Source organism: Culex quinquefasciatus, chromosome 2, assembly GCF_015732765.1.
Source record: "Culex quinquefasciatus strain JHB chromosome 2, VPISU_Cqui_1.0_pri_paternal, whole genome shotgun sequence".
NCBI classification, from domain to species: domain Eukaryota; kingdom Metazoa; phylum Arthropoda; class Insecta; order Diptera; family Culicidae; genus Culex; species Culex quinquefasciatus.
Window position 1 is genome coordinate 22,572,453 of NC_051862.1, and position 18,001 is coordinate 22,590,453.

General features: G+C 37.0%; 1 protein-coding gene across 3 annotated transcripts in view; it reads left to right on the forward strand.

Moving 5' to 3' along the window:
• Positions 1–18,001, forward strand: part of LOC6054456 (OTU domain-containing protein 7B) — a 66,702-nt gene that overhangs the window by 40,269 nt on the left and 8,432 nt on the right. Inside the window, exons 1-2 of one of the 3 annotated variants that reach the window (XM_038252830.1) lie at positions 10,503–10,670; positions 16,074–16,547. In XM_038252830.1, the coding sequence (XP_038108758.1) occupies positions 10,550–10,670; positions 16,074–16,547 (595 nt within the window). In that variant the 5' untranslated portion in view covers positions 10,503–10,549. Of the gene's footprint in view, positions 1–10,502; positions 10,671–16,073; positions 16,548–18,001 lie in introns of those variants that run through there. The other 2 variants (XM_038252831.1, XM_038252832.1) reach the window with 2 other exon arrangements.

Consider the following 18,001-nt stretch of genomic DNA (forward strand, 5'->3'; position numbering starts at 1 on the left):
GTTTGGTTTACAGCGTCCGGGTGAAAGTCACACGTGGGTGATGTGCGCTCCTTCCCCACCCCTATGCTTTTGAGGCGATTCCATAGGATTTTCGACGGTGTACGGTTGTCCAGGTATCGATTAAGGAATTGCGCTTTTGCAGCCGCTACTATCGCGTTTGTTCTGTTCCTCAGCGTGTTGTAACGGCGGCGTGCTTCGTCCTTGAAGGCTCTCGGCGCTCTCCTCCAGTCGCCATAAGCTAAGTCACGCTCCAACATCGATGTCCGAACCTCATTTGTAAACCAAGCGTTTGATACTTTACTGCCTCTCTTTGTCCGGAGCGGTATACACGCATCGTGCACCTGCTTCACCTGTTCGTTGAAGAAGTTGACCAGTAGATCCGGATCGTTGCTTGCAAAGAAGTCACTCCATGGGATGGCAAGAATCGCGTTCTCGACAGTTGCTGCATCAAAATTGACGTAGTCCCGGTACGTAGTGATCATCGGTGCCGGGCTATCGTCGAAATCGAGGGACCCGAAGATGAGATCGTGTTGCGACATTGCAGGAAAGCCAACTTGGTTAAAGCACAAAACTTTCTCGGCACAGCTCGTTATGAAGAGGTCCAATTGCGAGCAGCCTCGGTTGTGATAGAAGGTTGGTTCCACACCAACCGAAAACAGAGCGTGGGTTTGAAGGACTTCGGTGAAACGGTCTCGTAGGGTGCTTGGTACTGCCAAATCTGTGTTAAGGTCACCAACTAAAAGAACGTTTTCATACCGAGTACCAAACTCCGACAGCTTCGCAGCCAGAAACTCCGAGCAATCGTTCCTGGGGGGATTGTAGACCACCACGAGCAGAATCTTCTCACCATCAACACGCAACTCAACCGCAACGCACTCTGTTTTGTCCGCCGATTCTGCTGTCAGTTCGGTGCGGAAAACTTCGGTACGACTGATGTGGTGCTTACAGTAGACCACTATGCCTCCCCCACGTTGAAACTTCCTGTCGTTACGGATGAGAGAAAATCCGGGAATAGCTAATCTTCGGTCACTGGTTTTAGGGGAAAGCCACGACTCAGTAAAACAAGCCACCGAAATCTTTGAGCTGTGCAGGAGATCTTTCAGTTCGTCGAGTTTTGCAAACTTTCTGGCACACAAACTTTGGGCGTTCCCGTGGCAAACGTTGAGCTTGCCAGAACGGAGGACAGCGTTCATCACTGCCCCGGGGATGTTCAGTGAAGTACGGTTCGGTCTTGGCATTGCGAACAGAACGGAAAGCAGTCTACAGAGGGGCAGAACTACAACTACGACAATTTTTACAATGTTCTTGATGGTTTTTGGTTACAAATTTCACACAAATTACAAAATTACAAACTTATTAAAAACAAATTGTGTTAAGTGGACGAAAAAAGAACGAAAAATGAGTACTTAACTAATAGTTCGACTATAGTCGGTGAAGGTGTTCCTCGGAACGAACAGCAACAGCAGCTTCACCAGCAGCACGCTTCACGTAGACGGTCCCAAGCTTCGTGTATACCGTCGTCAGCCTTCCATCCTTCTTTAGCCGCAGAGCTGCCACCTTGAGTTTCCGAGCCGCAACGGTCAGGTTCTCGTTGACGAAGATCCGGTGTGTCGAGTTGATGCCCAGGTGGGAGAGTTTCAGGTTGCAGTTCTTCAGGTAGTTGCTGTAGAAGTCGTCTCGGTTGTTCCGCAAGGCAAACTGAAGCAGGACCACTCCGTCTCCGTTGGTATCGGATTTCAGTCGCCGGGTGTCGATCAACGGCGTGCTGGATTCGCTGAGGCCGACTTCCTTCCACATTGCCTTGAAGTACTTCGCCAGGTTCTCTTCGGGCAAGTAAGGGATACCGCTCACAATAAGCTCGTCTCGTTTTTCAAGGCCGCCCATCTCTTGACGAATTTCGTTGACCTGCTCGCAAAGTCCAGAAAGTGCAACTTCATTCGACTGGAACTTTGTGGCGCACTCGCCCTTAAAGTTGTTAATCTCGCGCGTAACTGCGTCCAGCTTTCCCTCGAGTTCTGCCTTAACGGTGTCGATTTTGGTGGCGATGCTGGCGTTAGACTCCTCAATTCTCCGTAGCGTCAAGTCGAACTTGCTGTTCATGGCGGAGAAGAGGGCATCCAGGGTCATCGGCTGCGACGGTTGTGGGGGCGTTGCAAACGACATCAGTTCGTCTGACCCAAACGAGTCGTTCGGTCGGCCGCGCTTTGCTGAGTTGACTGTTGTTGTGGTGCTGTCAGTCGTTGGAGAGCGTATCATTCTGGCGCAGCGGCGAGCAGTGAGACGTGAGAATGATACAGCTCACTTTCCTCTTCCTCGTCTATGTTCAGCGAGTGACGCGTCCTGGCCAAAACAAACCGGCGATTTTGCAGCAGCCGAGAAAATCCGGTAACACAACGACGAGATCGGCAAACACGCCCACGGTCGCAGCGGCCACTCCGGCGATAACTTAAGTCGGTTTCAGGTCGAACTAAGACGATAAAACTCCACTTTCGACAATTTGTTTACGAGCGCTTAGAAACAATACATTCTGGTTGTAACAGTGTAGCCAGGTCCAGTGTAGTTGTATCAGTTTTATGAAGAGTGCCTTGGATGCTGCAAGTTTGGTCTAGAAAATTACAATCTCTGCATGTGTGCATTTGTGTCTATGTTGGCGGAAACAGTTTACTCAGAAAAGCATTGATAAATGTAATTAACCAAAGTGGTTGTTGCCATTAGTATCAGTTTAGTGGGGAGCGAGGGAAAGAACATTAAAGACTGCAGGTTTGTGCGGATTTGCTAGTGCCAGAATTGTAGGTGCTACTTTTTAACGACTGCAAGTACTGGTGCATCTCCATCGTCATTATTTTGAGCATCTTGTGACTCAAAAAATATTCATGAAATTATTAATTAGGTTAATTTTCACAAAAAGTTGACTTTGACAAAAGTATTTTATTTTCTATTTGAGCAATTCCAGCTCAAATCAGGCATTTTTCTAGTACTTTTGTACCCGACCCTATCCGATTTCAATGAAACTTTGTAGACATGTTATTCTAGGCCTATATAAGCCATTTTTGTGTATATGGAGCCAATAGTACTCGAAAATAACATTTGAGGAGGGCGTAAGGTATTTAAATATTTTTGTATTTTGCAATTTAAAAATAACTGTATCTCGGAGCCGTTGCGTCGTATCAAAAAGTGGTCAAAGACAAACTTGTAGGAAATTGGACGGGCTTTCTGAAAAAAATACACTGAAACAAAAATATGTACACGCCACATCTATGAGATTTTTTTTTATTTTTTGTGTCTAAAACTTAAATTTAAAGGTGATGTCACGATTTTTTTTCGTTCAAAATTTTTGAGGAAATAGCCTAAAATGTTACCAAAAGACTGACAAAAAATGCAGGATGATATGTTTCTCCTAAAAAAATACAAAAATCATTTACTAAAACAGTATTTTTGAAAAGTGGTCTAAACGTCAAAATTTTTAAAAACCGATAGTGGGAATCGATTCTCCAGACAATTTCACATAAAAGTCTCCATATTGACCATTGTCCTATGTCCAATCCTTGGGAAAATACAGCGGTTTCAAAAATAAAATTGTTAAAAAAACGGGTTTTTTGTGGTTTTTGGCAATTTCTATATGACAGACTTGGTTTTTCAGGAAAGCTCGTCCAATTTCCCATAAGTTTGTCTTTGACAGCTTTTTGATTTATATCGTTTTTATATTTACGTAACAAATTTACTATCCTAGTTTCTACCACACTGAAAAAAAAATCTATTTTCAGTTATAAGCAATGCAATTAAGCTTATATCTGTAAGCCCTTACATCCAATTGAAATGCTGTCAAAAGCAAACTTATGGGAAATTGGACGAGCTTTCCGGTAATAATATTTACGAGACTGAAAAACCAAGTATGTCATATAGAAATTGCCAAAAACCACACAAAAAACCGTTTTTTCAACATTTTTATTTTTAAAACCGCTGTATCTTCCCAAGGATTGGACATAGGACAATGGTCAATATGGAGACTTTTATGTGAAATTGTCTGGAGAATCGATTCCCACTACTGGGTTTTAAAAAATTGACGTTTAGACCACTTTTCAAAAAAAAAACAGTTTTAGTAAATGATTTTTGTATTTTTTAAGAAGAGACATACCATCCTGCATTTTTCGTCAGTATTTTGGTAACATTTAAGGCTATTTCCTCAAAAATTTTGAACGAAAAAAAAATCGTGACATCACCTTTAAATTTAAGATTTAAACTTAAAAATCAAAAAATCTCATAGATGTGGCGTGTATTTTTGTTTCAGTGTATTTTTTCAGAAAGCCCGTCCAATTTCCTACAAGTTTGTCTTTGACCACTTTTTGATACGAGGCAACGGCTTCGAGATACAGTTATTTTTGAATTACAAATATTTAAATACCTTACGCCCTCCTCAAATGTTATTTTCGAGTACTATTGGCTTCATATACACAAAAATGGCTTATATAGGCCTAGGATAACATGTCTACAAAGTTTCATTGAAATCGGAGAGGGTCGGGTACAAAAGTACCAGAAAAATTTCTGATTTGAGCTGGAATTGCTCATTTACATTTATTTTCAACATTTTCATTTTGGTTTTGACCTTTTTTGAAAATTTACCAGAAAATTAGCATAAGTGAAAAACAAATTATAAAGCTAATTTTCGTTATTGTTTTTTAAACTAAATTTCATATTTCATGCTTTGTTTTCATCATTTTGTATGATTTTGTATGATTCGTTATGATTTATATGTTGTTACAATTAGGTCAGCGCAAATATTTGAGATTTTTTTTTGTCCTTTGACAAGGTGGGCTTAGCAAAAAAAAAAAATACAAATGTTAATTACAAGTCAGGATTCAAACATTTCAACATTTCATCGCAAAAATGAGTTTCGAAATGCATGATACAATTTTCAAAAAACAAAAAAAAAAAACAGTAATTTTGACTGAAATGGGTGCTGAAAAAGTTGAAGTTTTTAGCACTTGTATCGAAAAGTAATGCTTTTCAACATTGTTTTGAACGGCAAATTGACTTTCAACTTTCAATTTCATTTTAGGGTGTTTTTTGGAAATGAAAAAATATGCTTGATGCAACTCGTCGCAAAACTAGTTTTTTTTCAGCACTCGTCGTATTTATCAATTACTATTTTGAAAAAGAAAAATAACTTTTTACTGTATTGAATTTTTTTTTACCAAAATTCAAGTGGTTCAAATATAAAAAAACGCGGTAAAATGCATTTTGAATTGGCTTTTTTGAAAAAAATAATTAGTTTTCCGAGTCAGTATTGGAACCGACATGAGACAAATATTTGCAAGGCCTTTGTTAATTTGATTTGAAATTTTTGCCCACCCCACCTCCCACCTTCAAAATATCCTCACGAAATTTTGAATAAAATATTGACTAAAATTTAAATTTTCTTTGAAAATAATTGTAAAATTATTTGGTAAATAATTCAGAATTAAAATTCAAATAAAGTATTTTTTAATTTTAAGCAAATTTAGAAATTTGGCTTAAAATATTGGTACAGAACATAAATAAATGTTCAGAAAAAAAACACATTTTCATGAATTCAAAGATATTTCACAAATTTTAAAAAGTAGCATAACTGATATGATTTTAAACCATTTTGTGGTACTTTTTGTTTCGAAGTTTCTAAAATCAGGCTTGTTTTTTTGTCTTAACCTGACTTTGATAAGACCCGAGGGACAAAAACTATGCATACAATTTGATAATATTGTTTGCCCTCAAAACTCGTCTAAAACGTGATTTTCGAGCAAAAAACACATTTTAGACGAGTTTTTAACACGCTGCACAGTGGGCGAAATGGAACCCAAAATCGGACTTAATTGAACGCGGCTGATTCCCTGGTATGAAAAATAGTGTTTCTTATGTAAAAAAATCCGGGTAATCGATTGGTGATGGTTTCATCCACCGCACGAAACGGCAAAGGGTCCATTTTGCCCAAATTCCCCATTTTTACATTTTTCTTGAAAATCGGTCTGTATTTAGAGCGGAGGCTTTATGCGGCCATCAAAATGCACTTAACTTATGTGAAAATGTCCCAGAAATCCAGTAAAAATATCCACTTGCACCGCAAAAATCATCTAGGGTCCAATTAACCCCAATTCCGCTATAAAAGCATTTTTGGCCATTTTCATATGTTAGGTCAGATTTTAAAATCTGAAAATATTTTTATCGTAAAGATCACACAATTTTACATAAGAATGACGATTTGCACTTGATAGTTTGACACATTTATGTTGATAAAAATAAAAATTATGTAAAAGGCAGTTTATTCTGCGTTTGACAAAATTGGCCCAAAATTGATTCTTCAATCTTTTTATTTAGTTTAATTTCTATATCAACATAAATGTGTCAAACTATCAAGTGCAAATCGTCTTTCTTATGTAAAATTGTCTGATCTTTACGATAAAAATATTTTCAGATTTTTAAAATCTGACCTAACATATGAAAATTGCCAAAAATGCTTTCATAGCGGAATTGGGGTTAATTGGACCCTAGATGATTTTTGCGTGCATATTTTTACTGGATTTCTGGGACATTTTCACATAAGTTAAGTGCATTTTGATGGCCGCATAAAGCCTCCGCTCTAAATATAGACCGATTTTCAAGAAAAATGTAAAAATAGGAATTTGGGCAAAATGGACCCTTTGCCGTTTCGTGCGGTGGATGAAACCATCACCAATCGATTACCCGGATTTTTTTACATAAGAAACACTATTTTTCATACCAGGGAACCAGCCGCGTTCAATTAAGTCCGATTTTGGGTTCCATTTCGCCCACTGTGCGCTGTATCTTTTTTTAGGAGCAAGTTAGCACCATACTCTCTTCGAGAAAGTTGTAGAGCACCTTCTAGAGCATCAGAATATGAATCCGGTTTTAGTACAGCGTGAAACGTGGATTTTATAAATATCGAAATCCAAAAAAATGGTTTTCCCATACAAATTTATATGGAAAATTGAATCGCTTTGCGCAAAGTGAGGACTAAACCAATCGTTCCCAAACTTTGGGGGAGTTGTTTAGGACCCCAAAAGGAACTGAAAAATTGCTGTGCTCGCTAAATTTGGACAACTTTATTTTTTTCCATACAACCATATTACACCCTAATGTCCCATATGAATTTTCATCAGTTTAGAGTTATTGATGCAGTTTGTTTCAAAATTGTGTGCTCTTTCAGAAAAATCAAAAATATACAATCTCGAATTGTAAAGGAAAAAAGGAAATCCAGTTTCTTCGCGATATTTAAAATTAATTCTTAAATGGAAATGAAATTCATCAATAAAGGAAATCTTCGACATTTTAAAATTTTTGATCTAGTTAAAAATAACATAAATATGAAAAACTTTGTTTTTCAACATTGAAATCCAGTATCTGTTAAGATTTCATCATAAGAAAACTGGGTGCTTTTTAAAGAATGACCAGAACCCCTGATTTTAATTATATTTTTTTGGGTCTGTACACATAAAAAAAAGTAGTAATCCAGCTCCAGGTAAAAAATCTAAGCCCAGTATAGAGAACTGTAAGATCGAAATGTATAAAAAATACATAAAAATATTATTTTTTTGCAAAAAAAACAGACATGAGATGGATTAAATTTAGGAAAACATCTACTAAAAAAATCATTCAGTCAAAACAATAAACTATTTCTAGAAAAAGCAATTCTTGTTTTAAAAAAATACAGAAATTCTTAAAGAAAAAAATCAGTTGTAATCGATTACAATCGATTGCATATATAATTTTTTTTTGTAATTGTCTGCTCTACAACTTTGTAGAACATTGTTACACTCTAGAAAATTACTCTGCAAAATCACAAAAATAAAACGTAATTGAAAAAAAAAAAACTAAATGCCAAAACACGTTTTAATTAACTGTAGATTTGATTTTTTTTAATTTCCTATTAAATGATATGTCCCAAAATATTTAACAGTCAAGTATCGCAAAATGAGAGAATATTTGTTTTTTTTTTCTAATAAAAAATACGTTTTTTTCGGAATTCTGAGTACGCTATCAAAGGAGAATGGGCGAATTTGGTCCAAGGATGTACACGAACGGGACCAACTTTTTTCGTAAGATCTCGCCGAGACATGAAAAAAAGTCTTCTGGACCAACTCTCTAAACCCCGGGGTTCAAAAGTTACAAGTTGTTGAAGTTTGAGCATTTTGGGTAAAAATGTACAAAAAATCGTATTTTTGCTATTTCTAAAATCATTTATAAAATCTCTGTTTCATTGTGGATTTCGATTTTCTTGACTTCATTCGACGCGTATCAGCAAAAACTATGAGTTCTGATATGTCTTAGCATGATTGAAACATGATTTCTCTTGTTTTTATCCGTTTGAACCGTTTGTGCAAGAGGCATCCAATAGAAACAAGTCGAAACTTCAAGGTTTTGAAACCAGGTCCAACCCAGACTGCTTCAGTGAGTATGGAAGGCTTCAGTGCAATGTTGTAACTACTTATTGGGATGGTCTGAGTCATCCGAGAACTCCTTGGAGTTAAGACCGGTGAGTCTACCGCCGTAACAAGAAAGATGTCGGCGGTTTTTGACCACTGATCATACCCGCATGGCTTCAGTTCATTGCACTGAAGCCTTCCATACTCACTGAAGCAGTCTGGGTTGGTTCCGGTTTCAAAACCTTGAAGTTTCGACTTGTTTATATGGGATGCCTCTTGTACAAACGGTTCAAATGGATAAAAACAAGAGAAATCATGTTTCAATCATGCTAAGACATATCAGAATTCATAGTTTTTGCTGATACGCGTCGAATGAAGTCAAGAAAATTGAAATCCATAATAAAACAGAGATTTTATAAATGATTTTAGAAATAGCAAAAATACGATTTTTTGTACATTTTTACCCAAAATGCTCAAACTTCAAAGATCTTTCGAAAAAAGTTGGTCCCGTTCGTGTACATCCTTGGACCAGCTCCCATACAAATTTGCCCATTCTCCTTTGGCATCCAATTTTACACAAAAGTCTCAGGCTGAAAATTATTGAAAAGCACGTATTTTTTTCAAATCTAGAGTTTTTGTTTTGAAAAGGTCCTATAAACCAAATTTTCATTTTTTGTATTTTGGGTGTTATAATAAACGCCTTTAGTCAGGGGTATTCAAAAACACCCAAAAAGCAAAAAAAAAAGGAAATTTGGTTTATAGGACCTTTTCAAAAAAAAAAAAAAAAAACTCTGGAAATGATCAAAGGTGGAAGGGGTCGTACCGACCTCTGTCGCGAGATATCGAAAAATGGAGCTCGGATTCGTGATCAGGGACAACAGTCACCCCTAAGGACAACGTCTCACACATATCGAAGAGGAGTCGGGTCAACTGCTGTGTGAGGTCGCGGAGAATGACCCGTTGAGATTTTTTTAGTAATATTTAAAATGTTTTAACATATTCGCAAATTTGAAGTGTGTTGTGGATGGACCTAAAGTCAACTAGTGTCAACATGGTTTTATTGTTTCAATGCTCTACCAAATTAAAATTTGAACTTTTTAATTTTCCAAATTTATTGTCATGTTGTCCGTTGATAAAAAGCAGACAAGTTATATAAAAATGAGTCAATAGTTCAAAGTTGGCCTTCCAAAACATAAAATATCATCACATGACGCTGGCCAGAGCAACTTTTTGTGTTCACAGCTTCCCCGAACACAACTGCTGTCCCTGCTCGAGCCGGAGACAACAACAACCGGCAACTTCCGTCACCCTTGTTTTAGACCAAGTGTGTTTGTATGTATAGATCTCTCTGTACGCGTATGTGTGTGTATTTGTGCGCACGGATGTAACCGGTGCGGTATCTCTGGAAATAGAAGCAAAACAACAAAAAACTCCCGGCGATGCATATATTTTTGTGTAACTCATGTCTGTTTTTCTCTTCTTCTTCTTGGTCTACTTTTTTTGCACACACACAACCACACCCACCCAACCAACCCACACCGTATGTGTGTCTCTTCTGCACTGTCATCGCGCGGGCCGGATCTGTTGTCCTCCCGTCCTTGGTGTGTGGGTCGAATCCATCCCAACCAACCAACCACACCATCATCATCGTCACGATCATCACGAATGCGGCTACCTTGGACAACAAAACAACCCATTCATGCCTTAAAAACTAACAGAACTCATCGTGGAACCGGCATGGGACGGAACTTTGTGCTAACCTAGCTTTAAATCCGGACAAGAAATCCGGCGAAATTGCGACCCGCATCGACGGAGACTTTCGGCCACAGCTTCCGAGCCGGAACAACAGCAGCGGCAGCAAGGGCAAGATTCGTTCCGGAACCGACGGCGAAGCCGACCAACGACGGTGTTGTTCCGGTCCGGGTGGCTGTACCGGGTGTTGCTGTTGTTGCTGCTGCGGCGGATGCTGCCGGCGGAACGGCGGCCAATCGACCCAGAACCAGCGCAGACGAAGACGAAGCACCGGAAGTGGCAACGGAGCGGCAGTTGCTGGTGAGTCGCGACAGGTGCGAAAGTCGCGCAGTGCCAGTAGCGGTGGAGGGGCAGGAGGGGCAGCAGCAGGTGGACGTGGGGCTATGGAGACCACCCACCTGGTGACGGAGTTTATCACGCACACCGGCGCCAACGCCCAGGACGCCGTCAGCTGTCTCAAGTCGTGGGAGTGGGATCTGAAGAAGGCGCTCATCGATTATAATGGTAGGCAACTTTTTAACTTGCTTTTTTTTTTGGTAAGGATGAAGGGTTGGGTGGTTCATAGTGTTGATAGTTAGTTGAGTAGTTGTACTTGCTAGTTGGATATTTTTAGAATTTCAGACAACGTAACTAAACTATCATGCTTCTCCATAAAACAAAGTTCACTGAAAGTATTCAATGGAGACGCATGATGATTTTGCAGGTTTATTGCGAGTGCATTGATCACGTTTAATGATTTTTTAAATTTTACTTTCCTATCATTCCCTTGAAAAATCGCATGGGTTTTCACGTAACGGACCATGATAAAAAAATCCCACTGCTCAATTTTTTTGCCGATGTTATTTTATTTTCTCGTATTCATGAAATCGTTTTTCAAGGTGCTCAAAATACCCGCAGGATCCAGATTGAAAGTGCTCTGATCTGATTTGGCGATTAGGGTGTTCCTATCCAAAAATAAAGTTTTTGAAAGATCTCCGCAAAAAAAAAAACACTTTTTTAAATCATATCATAATTTTATCTCGCCACACTTAAAAGAAAGGTGATAAGTAAGGATTTAAATGAAAAATACTAATACATTTTAAAAACAGCTGATTACAATTATAGATCAAATCTCGACTTTTTTTAAAGTTCCTGAAAACAAATGTAAACATTGCGTTTATCCCATTCACACCGTACGTCAATCTTGCAAGCCGGTCACACAAAGTAGGCTTATGAATATTCATAACCTATATCTTGAGAAGGGATGTTCAGATCGATTTGATGTCCTCAGCAAAGTATTAGGTTATGATTGGAACATTAAAAAAAGATCATAGAAGAAAAAAAATCCGATTTGTTTTATTAGACTTTTCGTTTAAGTTGAGTTCCCAAAATATGCTGTTTTTAATTTTGGAAATTTTGTGGCATCTTTTGGAGGACTGGAAAATTATTTTTTGCGCAAGAGTTTAGTGGTACCAGAGATGATTTATATAAAAAACTTTATTATTTTGAAAAAAAAAAAATCAAAAATGTTTTAAAAAATATAAAAATATTTTCAAGTTGCAAAATCAAAATTGCAATCAAAAATGAGTCTGCAATATTTTTTATATTTTTTTTTGCAAATTTTAAATATTTCATAAAGGTATTTAGGAGTAGTTTTTGGCTCTTCAATCAAAAATAAGACAACGGAAAAACGTGATTCGATTCTCAGAAGTTAAAGACTTCTCTTGTTCTAAATTTCAAAAAGGCACCAAAAATCAATTGTTATTTAAGTAAAACTTATTGGCAATTGGTAATATTCAGTTCCGTGGTGTAGGGGTAAGCGTGGTTGCCTCTCACCCAGTCGGCTTGGGTTCGACTCCAGACGGTCCCGGTGGCATTTTTCGAGACGAGATTTGTCTGACCACGCCTTCCGTCGGACGGGGAAGTAAATGGTGGCCCCGGTCTAACCTAAAGGGTTAGGTCGTTAGCTCAATCCAGGTGTAGGGGTCGTCGAGTTTGCAATTGCCTCAACAATCAAGCCTTCGAACACCTAGTTTCGAGTAGGAATCTCGCAATCGAGAACGCCAAGGCAATGCTGTAGAGCGAATAATTTGATTTTTGATTTTTTTTGTTGATGATATTCAGTTCAGTATTCCTTGCAACTGAATCATTCCTTTACTGCCAATTAACAGTTAAGAACGAAAAAACAACTTTCAAATGTGTTGAGGTGGGAAATCACGGATTGTAATTGGACAATCAAAATTATCTTGTCTAATACATTAAAAAATAAATTAAAAATGAAATAAAAAACAACTTTCAAATGTTGCCTAAAATCATTATTTGTTTCATAACTAAAATCCTGAACTTGCAAATATTTGAAATTGTTGTTTTTAAGGGCATCAAAAAAAAAAAAAAAAATAGATTGAGGTCTACTGCGATCAGCAAAGAATAAACTCAGGTAAAATCATTCAGTGAGAACTTATAAAAAAATATATCAGTATAAACCAATACATGCTTGAATTCTGGAGTTTTTTTTGAAAAGGTCTAATAAACCAAAATTTCAGTTTTTGCTTTTTGGGTGTTTTTAACACCCCTGACTCAAGGCGGTTTCAAAAAACACCCAAAACGCAAAAACTGGAAATTTGGTTTATTGGACCTTTTAAAAAAAACTCCAGAATTGTACATGTACTAGCAGCTTTGGGAAGCATTTTCAACAAGTATTCCAAATATTACACAAAGTAATTAATATTTCAATTTACAACTAATACTGTGTTAAATACCTGTGACTTATTGATTTTAAATTTATGGAAAAGTCATAAATTTTTGTCAACAACTCAATAATTTTGCTAAAGAACTAAAACTCCCGAGTCCCGGAAATTCCCGGGAAATTACAAAATTCAACTATCGATTCTCGGGATATTTAAAATCTCGAGATTTGTCACCCTCTAATTGAAACTATTCAGAATGCACAGCACAAATCTTGAAAAGAAGAGGAATTTATATTTTGCCTTTCTTACAAAAGAAAGGTTTAAGGTTTGCTTTTGGAAAAACGCTTTTTTCAGAAATCTAAAAAAATTCGTGCACGGCGAGGATTCGTCCCAGGAAAAAATCCTATTACTAAATTGAAGCTTTAGATGCGCTCATTCGATTGAATTTTGACCCGAAACCCGGAACTCAAAGTCTGAATTTTGAGAGCTCTTTTTCTGATATACATGGCCGATGTCTGTATCCGCTCTTAAAAATTTGTGTCTTCCATCACTGGAAAACCGCTCGTGAAACCCACAATTTTTAAAAGCCAGATCTGTAGCCGTGGGGTCGGAGACGAACATTTTATTTTTCGATTCACAATTTTCGAACCAGTAAATGTGGTCAAAGCCATTTTTAGAGGTATTTTTTGGACTATTTTACAGATAACACTATCAAATTTAAAGAATTCAGTTTCAAACAAAAAGCCATTCGAAAACATGCGCCATAAACTGTTTGGGCCCAAAATTTGAAGCTTTTCCAAAATGTATTTCCAGAGATATAGCAATTTTAGTGTTTTTCGTCTTATTTTTACCCTATTTTTTCCTATTAAATTTTTGGATTTATACAAAATCATATACTAAACATCAAATTCAAAGTCCCAGCCCATTCTCGATCGAAAGCATTTGGTATGAATTGTATTCGAGTAAATTTTGGTATTGATCAGACGGTTGGTTCAAAAGTTATAGCTGTATGATTTTTCCCGGCTCGTTCTCGCTCGAAAGCTCGACAAGTCGTCAAGTCGAAGCTTCAACGCCAGCGCTTCAACGCCAGCGCTTTTACGCTGCGCGTGAAAGTGTTCTTTCTGGCTTCTCATAATTGATCGACAAAGTGCAATTGCGATACATATTTTTTTAAGTTAATCATAGACTTACATTATAGACTGAGTACCCTTTATTTTTTTTTCTAATGATGTCAATCCAATATGTTTTTCTTAATTAAATTTAAATGTCTTGCGACAAATAATGTACTTCTGAAATTAAAAAAAAAAATGGCATTTGAGGTTAACCCTTAAAAGATTCGAAGCTTTAGGTAAAATTCTCACTGGATGGTATCATTATGTTTTTGAAAAAATAATTGCACCAAAATATATCTCGGAGTTTCATCATTTTGTAAGAAAGGCTCTATTTCACCTCTGGTGATATTAAATCGGGTTTTTTTTTGTTTGTTTTTAAGTTTTCTGAGTCCTCCTAATATTGTTATCTTTCTGTTTTTTTTCCTTTATCCGCTGTATCTTAGGAAATTGTGTTTGTGTTGTGTAGAGATGATACTCAAAAAAATGTTTAAATCGAGCTTCAATGTTTCTTAGACAAAATTGCAGTAAAATTTTCGATTTTTTTAAATTAATTTACATTAAAAACTGATTTAAACATTTTTTGAGTATCTTCTCTACACAACACAAATGCAATTTTCAAAATTAAAAATCACGTCTCGCCGGCATTTTTTTGTAATTATCTGTGGTTAACAGTTGGAACCTTGTGTAGGTGAACCAATGACTTGTTAAAATTGATATTTTGGATCACAGAGAAGGCTCCCATAAAGTTTGAGAGAAATATAAAAATATATTAAAAATAAAAATACTCGAAATCGGTCGATTGAGCAATGCCTAAAAAGTACTCAAAATATTGTTTTTGCAATTCCGTCGTGAAACTATTTACTTTTCCTGTCATTCTTGAACGACGAAATAGCCTACTTTTCTGTACCAAAAATAACAGAATCGCATAGCAACACTTTTCAAAGAAATGCTGAAAAGTAACACTTTTCATAATTTTTTTGATTTAAACGATTTATTGACAAAATACATGAAAATTTGACATAAAATTTCACTCAGTGTGTGCTTTTTGGAATTGCAAAAAATGTTGTATTGAACTCGTTGCAAAATTTGATTTTTACAGCACTCTTCGTATTTATCCAACTCGGTGAACCTCGTAGCATAAATGTACGAGTCGTACTGAAAAAATCCTCTTTTTGCAACTTGTTGCATAAACTACTATTAAGCGTTTCAAAATAGTTTTTAGTTGGTGTTAAAATATTGTCTGTATATTGCGCAATTCTCACTAATGGCCTATCTACAATCACTTAGCTTAGAAAATTTCACTTAGCTTAGGAATTTGAATCAATGGAAATGAAGCCGAGCTTCTACAATGGAAAAGTAATCAAATTAGAAACTGACGTATGGTTTGAAAAATTTCAAAATCTACGGTAAGTTGACGTTTCAATATCAAAGGTAAACAAACAACTGCATAGCAACGTATATCAGCCCAGCAAAATTTCTAAGTTGATTGTGGATGACAGCCGTAAGTTGCGTACTTTCCTAAGTAACTACTTTACTTAGATGTTCTAAGCTAAGTGATTGTAAATAGCCCATAACTTGGACTTCGCTATTGATCGCACTATTGCGACTTGTCAAACTGGCTTGGGAAATTTTAATTTTCTCCAAAAATGATCAAAGCGAGCCGATGTTGCTCACCTGTCAATCGCAATTTTAAAGAGCGAATGTCCAGTTTGGTGGAAACTGCGGCTGGAAATGTAAATAAACAACTGCTGGTTGCCTAGTTTTTGGAAATTTTGTTGTCAAAAGTGCGAGAGAAAAGTGTGGGCCAAATCCATGTTACAGTGCAAGGATCAATAATAAAAATACATAGATAGATCACCAAAACTTTGACCTTGCTGGTAAAAATCATGCAATTGATGAAGACATGCATTAGTTTATATTTCAGTTGAAATGATTAGGTATTTAGGTATAGCTAGTTTTGCCGCTAGAACCATCTCAACCCTAGTTTAGAACCCGCTCAAATCGATATCTGTTAATATATCATCTTTCCATATTTTCTCGTCCCATTTCTCGTTTTCGAAAACCGGTCCAACTCCCCGCCACCTGTGTCCTACCTGCCGCTGCACAACCACGCACACAAACGTCCACAGATACATCAACAACCGAGTACTTTAACAACAAGAAAAACGACAATGAGATATTAATGAAAGCCGCCGCAAGTTCCTCCGCATCACAACTTCCGCTACTTTCCGCTAGCAATAAGCGGAACGGCCTCGGCGGCAGCAGCGTCAGCTTGCACCGTCAGCAACCGATCCAACATCCGGTGGTCGGGCCACGTTCCAGCACCGGCAGCAGCAGCGGCGATTACGGTGGAACAACGACGTCTACCGCGACCGCGACGACAACGTCCTCTTCCAGCCATCACCACCACCACCTCCAGCATCATCCTTCTTCTGCGAAATCGACGTCCTCAAACAGCCATCACCAGAGCCACAACAATCACCTGCCGTTGCACTATCATTACGGTGCCAACGGCGGCGGCAGTGCCAGCAACGGAACGACGACGACGGCGATGCTGCTGAAGCCCGCGCTTACCAAAACCGACTCGATTGACATTTTTGACTGTACGTGGTGTGTCGCATGTGACTTTTTTTTATGGAATGTTTGTGTGCTTGATTTTTTCACCTTTTTCTCGATTACACCTTAGCACTTTTCTTTTTTCTTCTTTTTCCCGCTGTTGTTCAGGGCTCACTTTCCATCGAGAGAGTAGTTTTCATTTCCTTTAAAAGCGTCTATCTATATGTGTTTCCGTTACTGTTACCTGAGTATAGTTGCGAGAGAATCATAGATATTATTTGTCCTAAATGGTTACTGTTATTGCACGAGTGCTTTTTTTTCTATTTTCTGACTCCTTTCCAGCTTGATACGTTCTGTTACAGGGTAGACTTGCACTTCACAGTTGGGAATTGTGGAAAATTTCCTTGTTGTTCTATGATTTTGATTTTTATTATAGTATAAAATAAGTTTATCTAAGTTGAAGCTATTGTCTTTTATATGTTTATAGAACTTTATTAAATACTCTAGATATGTCTAAAAATACTTTTATCGGATTCCTCGGAAAAATATAAAAAATAGAGGTGTCGATTCGTACGTTCCCAAAATATGATTATTTGAAAAAAAAAAAAATTGAACTAAAAAACTGCAAAAACGTTAAAATGATGAAGACGTGAAAAAATCAACGTTTTTTTCACTAAAACTGCGATAAACCGAAGTTATTATAATTGAAAGACGCAACTTTTGGTACCCAAAAAAGAAAGAGTCATCGCTGAAATTTTAAAGTTATCGCAGTTTTAGTTTTGTTTAGTTTTAGTTTAGTCACTTTACCTTTTTTGCGCGTGGCGCGTTGAAAAACCTGGGTTTGTTTTCAAAAAATCATATTTCACGAATATTGTCTCGAACTTTTAAAGGCAGCTGTAATAAAAATGCATATAGGGTAAATTCTCGTATGTTTGGCAGGTTAAGCTGTCGCTCCTAACTCCATCCAATTTGCTGATTTTCACTTTTCAAACAACTAATTTTGCAAAACTTTTTATAGAAACTTGCTTGCTCACTTCTGATTGAGCTATTTATCGCTCGATTTCAGTTGAAAACGCTTTTAATTGGCTTAATTAAATGTCAAAGTTCTGACCTGCCAACATTGGAGGCACGCTGGAATTAGATGCTGTTCCCCTACTTAAACAAGTTTTGTGGTAAATAAAGCATCTTTCGAGATAAAATTTGATTTCAGTAATTAAAAAAAAATCGTTAAAAAATTATATTCTAAATTATGATAAAATATGCTACAAAAAATGTTTATAAAATATTAAAATTCATAAAATTAAGAGAAAAAAAAAAACAAAAATACTGTAAATTTTATTTAAAATCTGTGTCCTCTTCTTTCAACATATCCCCTAAAAATCAGAGGGCAAAAAATAAAATTGATTGACTAGAATTGATAAAAAAAACTGGTGATTTTAAGCTATACACTGAACACACTGTTTATCGGTCATGTGAGCGGATTTTATTTGTATTTTTTTAT